This window comes from Halichoeres trimaculatus, unplaced genomic scaffold (assembly GCF_033239565.1).
Source record: "Halichoeres trimaculatus isolate MK-OKI-2021-1 unplaced genomic scaffold, fHalTri1.1 fHalTri1_scaffold_6, whole genome shotgun sequence".
Classification (NCBI taxonomy): Eukaryota; Metazoa; Chordata; class Actinopteri; order Labriformes; family Labridae; genus Halichoeres; species Halichoeres trimaculatus.
Genome location: NW_027437184.1, coordinates 28,720,091 through 28,734,246, shown reverse-complemented (window position 1 = coordinate 28,734,246; position 14,156 = coordinate 28,720,091). Strand labels below are relative to the sequence as shown.

Sequence of the window (14,156 nt, the reverse complement as noted above, 5' to 3'; positions counted from 1 at the left end):
ATCTACCTGGAGTTCATGCTGAAAACTAGACAACCCTTGTAACCTTCTCTCACAAATCATAATGTCACTCGTTAGGCGTCCTGCTTTCCCCCTCTGGAAATCATTACTGCATCAGACATGAGTCAGTTCTTCTTCTTTTTTATTTTTTAAAATCTGCACCCCAGTGAGATCACATGAGATTACAGAAGATCACATGAGGTGATGTGTTGCTCACCAGATAATCTTAATGATATTCCATATTGGATGATGTGCCATTATTTTCTTATCTTGTCGCCTGTGCCTGCTTGAGATTAGAGCGGAGATTATTTGTAGATTTCTTCTGATGTGAATGTTTCAGTTTTATTTTTATTTCTGTCGAGATACAAAGAGCTGGATGAGACGAGATGTACTGAGTTCTGACAACTTGGCAGGCACATTGTGGATTAACATAAGATTTAATCAATGCACACTGTTTTCTTGTTTGTTCTCTGGGACATTGTTAAATTTTGCTGATTGAATCTGCAAAAACTCCCATCATACCATTTATTTAATCTATTTCTTATTAAGATATCTGATTCATTTAACATAAGCAGCACTAACAAGTCCAGCTTTCAATCCTATTTCAAGAGCCAATAAAATATGTAAATATTGCTGATGCACAATCCATTTCTTTCTTAAGCTTATACAGAAAACCAAGATGAGCCTTCTTATCCATACTCTTGTAACTACAGTAAGATGTCCATTTACCATGGAATACTAATGTCATTGAACTGGAGTAGACCGTGGCTTTTGAATAGAAAACCCTTCGTACAGGTCAGTGAATGATAACTGACAGCAGACTGGACATACTGCTCCAAGAACACATCTAACTGGTGAAATCCTTGGTCATAGATCAGAAAAGGTGGATCATCTTGTGCTTTTACTTCATTGGTTTTGTGATTGATTGATTGCTTTAGCTTTGGCTCATCTCTGGTAGACTTTCTGAAGGTCTCAGATGGATATGACACTGGCTCTGTAGCACTCACTGTTTTTTTTTGCACTGATGCTAGTCGTAGCTTCTTGTGTGAAAACCTAACGACATTTCCTCTATTTCTTTGGATACTTGTGTGTTAGTGTTAGTGTTGGTGTCCTGTTAAACAGTAAAAAAATATTAACGTGCTACATGGTCATCAGCATCATCTACTTTGTCTCCAGTTGCGTCATAGTGTAGATTGTCTGTGCTTGTACTCTGTAATTTTCTCGGTATCCACATCTTTTTTTGTTTAGAAACGGTATAATACATGTATTTGGATAGTTATTTAGAGATTTAGGGGGTAGTTAAGGTAAAAAATTCAGACTTACGCAGAATTTCAGGTTACGACATATTGTAGGAACAGAACTCGTTCGTAAGTGGAGGACTTCCCGTAGTTGTCTACACAACGTCGGTTTTAGGATGGAACGCAAAAGTATTGTTGCATTTCAGCCCCTCATTTACATGGGAACGGCAAGCGTAAAATGGAAAGTTTAAATATCAGTGGAATTTTCCTGAAACGCTGCAGCCACCGTTGCCGTGGAAACAGAAAGCTGGAGTGTTTTGTGGAAATGCTGACGTCCTGCTCAGCTTTACAGATACAACAGTGTAACAGTATTGTTGTGGACTACTATGTTGTGCTCTGTGGCAGCAACAATTTTTTTCTCTGTTTTTTTTTTTTTTGTGTGTGTGTTTTTGGGTGAAACGTAGTCATTTAAGCAGGGCCTTAGTTAGCATTTATCATTGGCTTTTATTGGATAATAACTGATAACTGGAATAATAAAATATTCTCTTTTTTGGCCAATAAACTGTTTATCTTGCATATGTAAAACCCATTTACCAAAGACAGACTCAAGAAAAACAATTCTTGACAAGTTTCTGGTTGCAAGAAACATTTGGCAACTTGAATCGCTGCTTGTCGGCAGATGTATTTACTGATTACAAACAACTCAGGCATTATTTTGGGGTTGTAATATCTTGAAATAAGATTTATTTAGGGACTTGTCAGGTAAATTTGACTAAAGTTGGGGTTAATAAAATATTCTGATGAGAATATTTGACAAATAAACAGCCAGGGGTTAAGCTCCCGCAGTGAATACATTGGCTGTCCCCCGAGTATTAGTGCATCAGGCGGAAAAGAAGTGCAGCGGCTCTCCCTCTGCCATATTGAAGACAAATGATGTGTGACATTTTACGAGCCTCGGGTTGAGGTTCAATGCAAAGCTCATAATGCTACTACAGCAATGATCCCGTCTTGGCGGTTTAAGTGTAATCTGCTGTATTTTCTCTTGTGTTGACCGTTTACATCCCGCTCCTCACTGCCTGATGTTTTTGCAGCAAAACACCCAACAGAAGCTGGGATTATCCCAGAGGGCGAGTGTCAGGGAATGAAGGCACCAGCGGAGGCTGCTGACAGTTTAGATGGATTACAGACTATTTCAGCTTAATCTGTTCATTGTTTAAAGCGGGATTAGGGTCAAACAACATGCCTTAGTACAAATAACAGCAAATCTCAGATTAAATTGTGTTTATGTTTCAGTGAGAGGACGTTTTCTTACGGAGCTGCAGTTTCATGTCTTATCACCACTTTGGTCGGGTCTCAATCACTCGATCAGTCTGAAGTCAGCAAAAGAGACTTTTAAGGAAAATCCATCCTCGACCACTTTTCTCCATCTCAGCTTTCTGTCCTTTTACATCGATCAGCAACTTTTAGCACTCTTATCTCATTAATTTGATAAAAAGGGCTCCGGTCCACTTTGGATGATGAAACAAATGGCTTTGCCAAGTCGCCACCACGCTAACCACTCTCAGTGTAATTAAAGAATGGGATGAACACAGCAGGAGACCACGGCTGTGTTGACGCATTGATTGAAGGACAGTTTGTCAGGAAGACAGGACATCCGCTTTATGCTGCATATGGCAACCTTTCAATAATTACATCCAGTCTGATTGTAAACAGATGATTGAGTAATTGCAACACAGTTATTAATGTGCTATACATCCCAGAAACTGGTTGAACCCAACAAACTCTACAGGCAGCTCTTAGGTGCATCGATGAATCTGCTACAGAGCTGGAGAGATGTTACCAGAACACCACATTTCCCCTTGTGTACAGAGTGTTTCTGCACTAAAAGCTTTCAGAGTCTGACACCAAATACACTGTCTGTTGTGCTAATGGAACAAAAAGTTTTACCTACGTCAGGGGAAATTATTCCCAACTGGAGTCTTATTTTTGTAGTTTCAGCCTCTGTCTATACCAATGATCGTCCATCACAGCATCAAATCTCACTGAGTTAATTGGTGGCAGAGCAACATCAGCTGTCAGATATCAGCAACCATCGTTTGTAGAGATCATAGTCCCAACATCAGACACCAACTTCTTGCTTTAACTTTGACCTACTTCCTTTGTCTGTTCAGGCGGTGGATGTTCATGCCTATAAGTCAGCGTACAATAAAGATGTGTTGGCATGTCAGGGCTGGAGGCTGAGGATGTTCAAATAACAAACACGTTAATGCGGTTTTTTTTCCTCCTTTTGAGGACAGACCTGACAAAGCTTGACTTTTTACTACCACAGATCTGCATCATGATTGAGGTTTGGCAGCAAACTCACAATCCATTAATTATAAGTAAATCATATAGATATCTTTTTTTCCCCAGGCTCTGGCAGATAAACAAAACAAGAGTGAAGCCTCTGTGTAATTTATTATTTACAGTGAAATTGAGACTCAACAGAATCAGGGCAATGGACCGTTTACTGGTGAGGATGTAATGAAGGAAGTAATGGTGATTTACTACATTGTAGAGTAAACACCATAGCCCCGTTTCCACCAAGCAGTCTGATTTGGATCAGTACAGTTTGGTACAGGTTGGATCGGTAAAGTTTGTGCCTTTTTGTGTTTCCACAGTCAACCGTGCCCCCAAGTGGTAGGTGGCGTGTAAGCAGGATGCTGATAGCCACGTCCATTATGTAATAGTGACGCCATAGCAACCCCACACAATGTATGTGGCTAATAAATCCAACAAAGAAGAAAAATGCAACATAGTAAACAAAGAGCAATGATGGAAGACATCTGGCATTTCGTCCTCTTTATGATTGGCATGTGGCTCTTTGATACAAAGTGCAATCAAGTTTTGTTTTATAGAAGGCTGTGTTATGCGACGAGAAATATAGCCGCTGTTGCTGTGATGATTCTTTTGACCAATCAATGGTCTGCAGTGTTGTAGCTCCAACTTCAGGGATCAGATCGGTTTAGTCTGGCAACCCAATGGAAGGGTCCCAAAAAGTGTGACAGCTTGTCTCTGTTATTTGGGGATCTTTCCTGAGATTAGTCAGTGGAATCACCACAAAATAAGTGCTGTACTGCGTACTGCTGTAGACGAACTGAACTGAACCCCTTGACAGGTCTATAGCTGCTTCTCAAGCTGTTCATTGGACTGCAAAATATGGATCCCATGGAAGCATCTCAACTGAGAGTGTTTACCACTTATCAGTGGCTACAACAGATTTCCAAAAGGCTCACCAAAAAGCCAAACATTGTTGGACAGCTGGCATTGGGTAACCTCTATTTTCAGACATGCAGGTGTATCTCGATAAATTAGAGTATGGCAGAAATGTTAATTGAGTTTGGTAATTAAATTCAAAAAGTTAGATGTATACATTATATAGATTCAGTACACATGCAGTGAAATATCTCAGGCAAAATTCAGTAGCTGATAAAAATAGAATATTACAGAATATTACTTCTGAAAAGTTTGTTGGGTGAACGTTACTGCTTGGGTAAAAGCGTCAGTTTAAATGTAGTCCATAATATTACATGGATAAACGGCTTGAATGGTAGCCTATTCATTTGATTTAGGTGCAATCCCACGGGGATGCCATGTAAGTGAAAAAAGTTGGTTACCACCTCCTGTGCCTGATGGACTTCTAGTATACCTGCTCAGATTTTTTTCATGTTCTTTTTTTTTTTTTTAATGACAGATGGTAGAACTGGGTTACGCTTAAACTTGTCGGCTGACTGAATCAATGAGGAACTCAAATGGTGTGTGTGGCTCTGAAAGAGGGCGGAGACAGAGAGAAACTCAAGGTCCACTGAGAAAAAACTGCCCTTGACCAGGTTAGATTCACAGAATCAGTTTCCAGAGCAGCGGACTCTGTGGTGAAACTACATCTCTTCATGAAACAGGCTTGAGTTACCCCTCCTTCCCTTTTACGCCTCCCTTTCTGAACCAGAAAAACCCAGAGTTTCCCTTATCTCAGGGTTAACAGACTCTGAGTTTCAACCAAACCCGCTTTGTGAAACAGACCCCTGCTGGAAAATCAACCAGCATCTCATTTAAACTTGTCAACGGATGTAATTTATAATTATATGAAATACTAAATGTGGGATTTAATACCTGTAAGCCATAAATGTTACAGTTAAAAGAAATTAATGCTCAACTATTTCTCTGTGTGTGTACTGACTATGTGACACATGAGTTTCACTTTTTAATTTCAGCTTCTAAAATAAATTAACTACTCTAACCTTATTCTAAATTACTGAGACGTATCTATGTATATTTGGATCCATGAGTCACAAGTGTGTCGGGTGGTTTTAAACAGCCTTATTTTAGTTTTCAGACCATCTTTTCTCTGCCTCTGTGCAACCATCTTCTTCCTGTTGCTTCAATGTTATGACAGCCTCTCAAACCCTTAAATCGATGTGCCTACTTCATTAGGACATTAGAAATTCAAACTGAAAAAGGAGACAGAAAAAAACACACAGCAGGAAAAAACAACCAGCTGATTCTACTGTTAGCACCGTGTCCTGCTAAGCCAGCAGGATGCTGTATCAGTGCATCAGCAGCTGGTCCCGGGGTTCAGAAGAAATCATTATCTTTTCCAGAAAATCTGAAAAGTGGAAGTGACAGTTCTTGGCTGGAGCTTCCCTGCTGTATGCCATCTAATTAAAGTTTTGTTGAACAACCTGAGGCAGAGGAGGAGTAAGTCTCCAGATCCTCGTGTGAGCCAAACAGCACAGGAGCAGCAGCTAATGATGCTGAGTTAGCATTAAATATTCTCACCAGACTGGCTTCAATCTGTTGTTTGCTTCATTAAAAGCAAACAACAACAACATATTTTGAATAAGGCTTTGAATTTAACTGTTTTAAAACTTAAATTAAGGCAAATCTTTACATTGTGTTACTTCTAAGAGACTCACTGTGGCATGGCAACATCAAAAACTGTCATATCTGAGTTGATGACATCAACCAGAGGTCACAGCTTGTCTTATTCCTCCACCTCCTGCTCAGTCTGGATTCATTTAACTGCTGTTTCTTCAGGCTAACCTATGCTCAGTTTTCAGATGCTGAATGTTTTCTGCAGCAGGATTTCTTAAATGTTCTCACATTTCCAGCATTACATTCTGCTGCCGAGCACCTGTCCATCTGTCAGTGTCAGACAGCTCCACTGTTCCAGCAATCATCTCAGGCTATCATGAGCATCTGAGTGAGGAAGGTGGGATCCAGGGTCCTGATAGAGGAAGAGGCCCTTTACGAGTCTAAGATGAAAAATACTATACAGTCCGCTGTCTCAGCTGTTGTACGACAAATCACAAATTAAAGAGTTTCAACTCCTCAGCTGAAAAAAGTGCTGTCTTTCTTTGGGACCCTCTCATCCCTACTAAACACAAGTGGTTCAGTCCACCCAGCGCGAGTCCCAGAATTGATCCGACTGATGTTTAGAAATTGAAGTGAGTGATGCTGTGGCGGCATGTCTCCCTCAAGAAAGCAATCAGGGCATCACAAAGAAAAGACAGAGAGAGAAAGATGGGTGACAGCTACCAGTCCTCTTTGGAGTGCAGTTTGATGCGTTTCCCAGTGAGATTCACACAGATTTAACATCAACAGATTTATTACAGCGTGTAGATTCCTGTGATATTCTGGTATCTCAAAGTCTGTTAATGCCTGAAAACACATTTTTTATTCTTATTCTACAGAAGCTCATCGCCTAATGTCACGTTTCATTCTTCATCTCAAAATATTCAGTGTTTTTTTTTTTTTTTTTTTTTAACTATTCCTTGTCTTTTAAAGCTATTACTGTTACTATTTTTGTTCCTCAACTCAGTACAGCTTTCTAGTAGCTCATTGTTTCAATGGTGCTTCACAAAGTGACTTCCCTGGACTTGCAATCACTTTAGTTTAAAAAAAAAGACCTTGTTATCTTAAAAGAGAGATTAATCATCAGAACAATGGAGAAAGTTCTGATAAGATCTGCTGTTTTTCAAACATGTACAGAGCTCCCAGTTTCCAGTATCATTTTAGTTTTGAGATATTTTGGCTCGTGGGCCACAAACAAAAAGGTCTGCACATAGCTCTGCCCCCACCAGGCCTTCAGAGAGCAGGCCAATCAGAGGAAAAAGGAGTAACCCTTAAATAGACAGGGCCTAAGACAGAATTTTAGACAAAGGTTGAAATAGGTTTTTTTTTTACACGTTTCACACAGAGCAAAAAAAAATCTGCTCAGGGGCTTAAAATGCTGTAGTGTGCATCTAGGCCTCTAGTTGGCGATATAACTGCAGAGACACACTCCACTATCCCTTCCGCCTTTGTCACTGTTGTTGTCCAGTTCACACATGGCAGTTGCTATGAACGTGTAATGGTAATGGTAATGTGCAAAGTGAAGCTTTGACGTCAGCATTTTTCACTGAAAACTCTTGCTGGTTGTTCACATGGCAACAATGGTTGCAGCATTCCAGGGAAATTTCACTCTTAAGGCCATTTTTAAAAGCTCCTGTTTGAGTTTAGCCTAAACTAGGGATGGCTACAATTGAACAAGTACTCGCCATTGACTTCATTACTCTAATTAAAACAATTTTTTGCACCCCAGTGCAAGTGCTGGTTTTGTCAACAGAACTTGAACAAATACAGCGCTACATGTGTGACCCAGCTTTTTGTCTTTGCCTAACAGAGGACACAGAGTAGGAAAATGATTAACAGAAAACAAACTTATGACTTTTTCAGCCACAGCTTCAGCATACCAAGCCAGATTTCAGTAAAAAAACACAAAATGTTTTTACCGCAGCTACAGCAACTCTCTAGGAACATACTATCACACCAAAAGCAAAAGCGTAACAAATGCAGAACCATCTGCTAAACCCGTGACATGTCAGTCGAGTGATGTCTGGAAGTACTTCAACAAAAATGATGAAGCTAATGTGCAGAGCAAGATATGTGGCGTTAAACTTGCGTGCCATAGAGTAACTAGTTTGATGCTTATCCAAAGCACAAGGCAGTCTCGCATCACGTCAATTGCTAGCCCCACTGAGAAGAACGTCAGTGAGAGTGGAAAAGATGTGTGTAAAGACTTTAACCCCTTACTGCCCGAATTAGTTCATGATTATATCAAAATATTGTTTTTGTGGGGTTTTTTTTTTCAATCTTACAGATGCTAAATTGAGGGGAGATTGTTGTATGTTAAATGTAATTTATATGATGTGTATTGATACAATAAGTTCACCCTCTGACCAATATATTGGGACATGGTGTGTTTGATACGATCCTTGGTTTGTGTAGAATATGAATCAATAGGTAATAATGAGATACAAAGGTCATCTCAGCTGCATTAAGACCTGGCGGGGTATGTCACAAATTTGAGACAACAGACATCAAGGGGTTAATTATGGTCCAGGAGGTCCGTGACCAACAGACCCTATTTTAGTTTACTGTCAAAATAAAAAAATGAAAAAAAAATCCTGCGAGTACTTGAGTATTTGTTCATTAGATACTTAATTCCCATCCCTAGCTACAACGCTGGTATTGTTGTTTAATTGCAACAATACTCTTGGATTTCATCCTAGAACCGTTGTCTTGTAAATGGCCCCTGAACACCAGTGTGAGAAAAAATGGATTTTTCTGAGCTGTAAATCAGTCAGAGCCACTTGGTGAAGGCACCAGAAGGAGACTATAACCTCATCAGAAGAGCACAATACCCCTTCTCTATGGTAAGAGTGAATTTATTTCTTGCAAATGCAGGCTTTTTGAAACATTCATTTCATGTCTGCAAGTCAAGCAAACAATTCAAAATGACATTATTGAACAGTTTGAATCAACTGTTAGGGTTGCAGTGTGAGGATTTTAGAATAATCTGACACTTGACAGACCATGGAAACTAAATCTCACACATAAAAATTCAAATCGTATGAAAATGAAAGCAATTTGGGGTTTCCTGGTGTTTGGTTTGGAGTTATTATGCGTGACTGCATTTCTCAACGTGACACTGAGTCGGAGATTTTGAGATAAACAAACCCATGTAAGTGTTTTTCAAAAGAGTGTACATAATCCTTATGTTTAGATTTTGATCTAGTGAACAAGAACCGCAGTCTGTGTGAAGTAAAACCATGCCTGGTTTTGTAAAGTCTCCTCATAAATAAATGATGTGACACAACTAAAAACAGTCTGCAGGAAGCAGAGCTCACAGCTCAGAAACATAGTTAATTTCAGCCTCCATGTTGTCATGATGTGCTTGACGGTGCAGCCTTTGAGTGCAGAAATGTTCATCACTATGGCGACAGACCACACATTAAAGCTACTTTCACCACAGGAACCTCAGAGCGCCTGATGTTTATGTGCACAGATGAATCAGCTGCAGAGGCTGGATTATGGCTTCATTCTTTATTCTTATTTCTTATTCATTAATCCTGCCGCAGAAGAGCTATTAATTGGACAATAAAATTGATTTTTAGAAGACTACAAATTCAGGCAGCGGTAATGTTTCACTAATGTGTCTGATGTTGAATATTTCATCAATTGGACCAGCACAGGTCGGATGGGAGCAGCCTGGTTGCTGTGGATTGTTTTTTATGGTTTCACTCCTCTACCAGTGACACTTGACTCTGTTTTTTTAAAGTTCAATGCGTCTGCAGACAGAAATATAACATCTGTTTTATTCTGGAGGAAGTTTAATGATCCCGCAGGCTTTAAAAGCAGAAAGTGAGCTGAAATTAAACAAGATTTCAGGATTTTGAGTTCAGACTGTGGTCCAGACCCGACAGGTTACCTCACGGTGATACAATAGAAATTTAAATCCCCTCTGCTTTCTGTGAGAGTGCCAATTATCCTGATGAGCACCCCATTAAAACTTTGTGTGAGAGTGAGCTGAGGCCGATTGGTGCAGGGTGGAGGTAGATGGAGGCTGCTGCCATTGATTTCTGTTGAATTATTCATTCAGAGCGTTGTACTCTTGTCTTGGCCTTGGCCCATTATAGGAGTACGAATGCATCACTGCCATGACAAGGAGCGACTGAATATCCCGAGTTTTCCCTCTGTGCGTCCTGTCTTATTTATGAGACTCCAACTTCTCCCTCTTTATGCAAGAAGATGACAACATGATCATGTGTATCGTGTTGTATGTCATGCGTTTTGGGCGCACGCGTGTGTGTGTGTGAGACAGCGTAAAAAAAAGAAGACATCACAAGTCTGCGGTAAAAGATTCATGAGGACTGAAGCTGCTGCGGATGTTCAGAGCAGTTTACACGCTGATTAAGACATTATTTACATCCTGAAGCATGCACTGCAGCAACTCAGTGGAAATTATTTTCTTTTTATTTAAGAATGTGGCCGCTTAGGGCTGCTAAAAAATAATTATTTTCACCTGCACACAAACACAGAGAATACAAAAGTTAGTTGTTGGTGTTTTTGTTCTCTAAAGGTGCCACAAAATGTTTTTTTTGTTGTTTTGTTTTTGTTTTTGTTTTGTTTTGTCTTAGTTGTCTTCAAAACAAGGGCCCAAGTTTATTTTCAAAATACCTCATTTTTCATGCAGTGATCTGAGTGGGCGGGGGAAGCTATAATGAAAGGGCTCTGTGTGCTGATTGGCTGACTGATTGTCGTCTAGGAAGGGGGTTGCAGTACATGCAGTGTGAAGAGGTTTGTAGGAAAAATAAAGACTCAAAATATTAATAAATGTAATAAATTTTGCTTTTTCTGACACCAAGAAACCAAACAGAGCTAACACTAGAGCCTTGAAAGAGGGGGTATTATTCTGTTAGGGGTTAAACTGTCCCTCTAGTTTTCCTGTGTTTTATTTATAATCCTGATGTTTTAGAAAACCTTTATTTCCTCCTCTGTCTGAAAAACTTCGGTTTAGCTGCTGTCTCTTTAAGGCCTCCCCACCACACAAACCCCCTTCCATCTGATTGGCCAGCCCTGTGGAAGGCTCTGTAATTGAGGCCCACCTTTTCTGTGTGTCATGAACCAATTAGGATGACCTCTTCATTTCAGCAAGTCTTGTGAAGATCTATTTAAACCGGAGCATTTTGGTCAGTTTACAGACAGAGAGGGATTTCTTCAACAAACACTTACGTAGCTGTTTGACTATCTGCTCACGTTAAGTATGAACATCCAGAATTCTTATTTAATTTTCATGTTTAAATATTGTAAAGCAAAACACCCCCCTCTTTAAAATGTTGTACTTGTATGTATAGTTAAGCCTTTTCACATGAAATTGATTCCTAAAATCTTTTTTTCAACAACAATATGAAGGGCTGCAGCGAAAACACTACTCCATAATATGAGTCATGTAAATTTTAATTTGAACACTGAGTCTGCTTTCTTCAAATTCCATAACCTTGTGCAGTGTTAAAGCTGCAGCTGCATTTGCATGTCTGAATGGTCGTTTGAACCTGAATCTTCTCAGGCAGTTTAAGCTGAAGTAGTTTAAAAGCAAAAATAAGCCACTGTTTACTTGGTTTGTCTCATTCTGGGAAGAGAAAATGTAGAAATTTATGTTGGTTTTTTTTTTAACTGTGGTGCAGTTGGTTTATCTTGCTCTGATTTTTGACATCTCGACTCTGCAAAACTGAAGAAAAACCACAATCGGAGGAAGTGTCAGAGGAAATAGATGCTTGAGAAGCAGGAGTGAGTGTGTGTGTGTGTGTGTGTGTGTGTGTGTGTGTGTGTGTGTGTGTGTGTGTGTGTGTGTGTGTGTGTGTATGCAAACCATTCCTGACATTAAAACACCACGGGAGCGAATTCAAATTGATTTTTTGGAGCCATGTTTTCCCAGTAGGTGGGCGACAGAAACATTTCAGGGATTTTCTCGCTGCTGGATATTTCAACATTTATTATCCTGGAGGCTGACTTCAGTATTGATGTGTAGACAAGGGAAAATGTGTTTTTCATTGTGTGTGTGCAAGTTTTTACGTCAAAAAAAAAAGTATCCTGCAGCTATGTAAAGAAACCGGCAGATAGGAGGGAAACTGGAGGGAGCATGTAGCTACCAGAAGTGGACACCATCCACAGCTCCACATGTCCTGCAGCACTCAGATTAAAGCGGTCTCACTCTATATAATCTGCTGTAAGTCAGAGCAGCTCCTCAGGCTGAACAGACTCGTGATGCGGTCTGACTCCAGGCATCAGGGCTCCCCCTGCACTCTGTGAGAATGTTTTATTTCTCGGGGTTAGCAGCAGGTGTTGAATAATTCAGCGGCTGGAGGATGTGCTGGGTGCCAGAGACACGTCTCTCAGAGGGGTCTCCGCTTCTCCCTCTCTGCTCTGACTTTATCAGCCCCTCTCTGCAGCCCACATGTGAGTTTTAATGTCTCTGCTTCATGAAATGACGTGTGGACAAAGTGTGTAGGTCAGTGCTGCCTCTTCTTTTTCGCTGGAGTAAGCTTTACTGAGAAAAAATAGGAAAGATGTTTTTTTTTATTTTTATTTTTTTTATTCGAATCAGGGAAACGAGTCGGATACATGAGCCAGATCTTCTTGAAATGACTGACAAGATATATAGCAGATTATTTATTTAATTATTTATTTTAAAAATGGAAGCTTTTCTTATTTCAAGATAAATTCAACCCAAAATAATGTCTAATTTTGGTCAAACGTTAAAATGCTATATATGTACCTGACAGTATTTTGGGATTTTTGCCAAACATATTGCAGAACATAAGCCCATAATTCTGTTAATTATCTTTTTTTTTTTTTTTAACATCATGGCGAATACTTTATGTGATTTATTTGCAAAGATAACAAATTTGAAGGCCACTATGATAAATTTGCTCAAAGATGAGTCCAAAAGAGCTGCTTCTTAAATCTGAGCCGGACCAAACGACCTGATCACTGAAAGCATCCAGAACCCCCATCACTACAACCGTGAAAAGATGCGCTCAATGATCCCACAGACTGTCGCACATCCTGGCAGTCGTCTGAAGTTGCAGTTTGTCACTTCACCATCTCAAAAACACACATAGCAGTCTTTTGAAGTGTGTTCTGTAATGTGTGCCTACAGCTGCACATCAGTCATCAGCACAGATATCAGAAACACAAAGCATCACTGACTTCTATGCTGTTAGTGGTTGACAGGTTTGATTATGATTTCAGGAAGGATAAGTCTTTTGCACACAGCTTTCCACAGGATTCATTTCATGCATTAAAAGCTTAAGGTGAAGCTGCTAAAAGTTCGTATTCTTCGTCGAAGCTCGACGTTTACGAGCGCTGAAAATATCTCCAGCCTTTGTTGCAGCTCAGTTAACTTCACAGAGGAGCTGCAGCATCCAGCGCTCGCAGCAGTAATTGGTTGCCTTGGGAATAAAAAGGGAAGTGTAGTGCTGGGCAGATGAAGCCCTTACCTCGCTCATGGCTGCGCGCTGTGCGTCCCTGTGAGGCTCCTGCTCAGGTGGATGAAGTGCTGCTCAGCTGGTACAGTCCCCTCTCGCTCTGTGAGCCGCTCGCGCGCACACACGCTGCTTTTATAGCGCGAGCTGCCCCGCTCTCTCTTCACATCATCTTCATGAAACCAATCGGCACGAGGCGCCTCGTGCTCAGCTCTACGCCAAAGACCAGCCTTCATATTCTCCACAATCCGACACGGCTCGGGCTTGTTTTGGGTTTGTGTTGTCGGTGGGATAAAGTGGGGTGATGAAAATGTGAGAAAACTAATGAAATACAGCCCGGCCTCAATAAGGAGGACGTTCATCTAAAATGAGTGTGAAAAGATATCAACACAATCTGGATACATCAAATAGAAACACGTTGAAGTGTTGTTCCAGTTCATTTTTAAGCCTGGGCCTGGATTTTATATAACTTGTTAAATAATTTGTCTCTGAGAACAACAGATCTGATTCCAGGAAGGAAGAAAGCTTGATGTTTCTTTTCAAACTGGAAAAAGGCTGTACATCTCAACTCAACCAA

The 14,156-nt window shown here is 40.2% G+C and overlaps 1 protein-coding gene across 2 annotated transcripts in view; it reads right to left on the bottom strand.

The window, feature by feature from the left end:
* Positions 1–13,753, bottom strand: part of pcp4a (Purkinje cell protein 4a) — a 59,177-nt gene extending 45,424 nt beyond the window's left edge. For both annotated transcript variants that reach the window (XM_074672658.1, XM_074672659.1), the window contains exon 1: positions 13,595–13,753. In XM_074672658.1, the coding sequence (XP_074528759.1) occupies positions 13,595–13,603 (9 nt within the window). In that variant the 5' untranslated portion in view covers positions 13,604–13,753. The remainder of the gene's footprint in view (positions 1–13,594) is intronic.
* Positions 13,754–14,156: the final 403 nt, after the last annotated feature.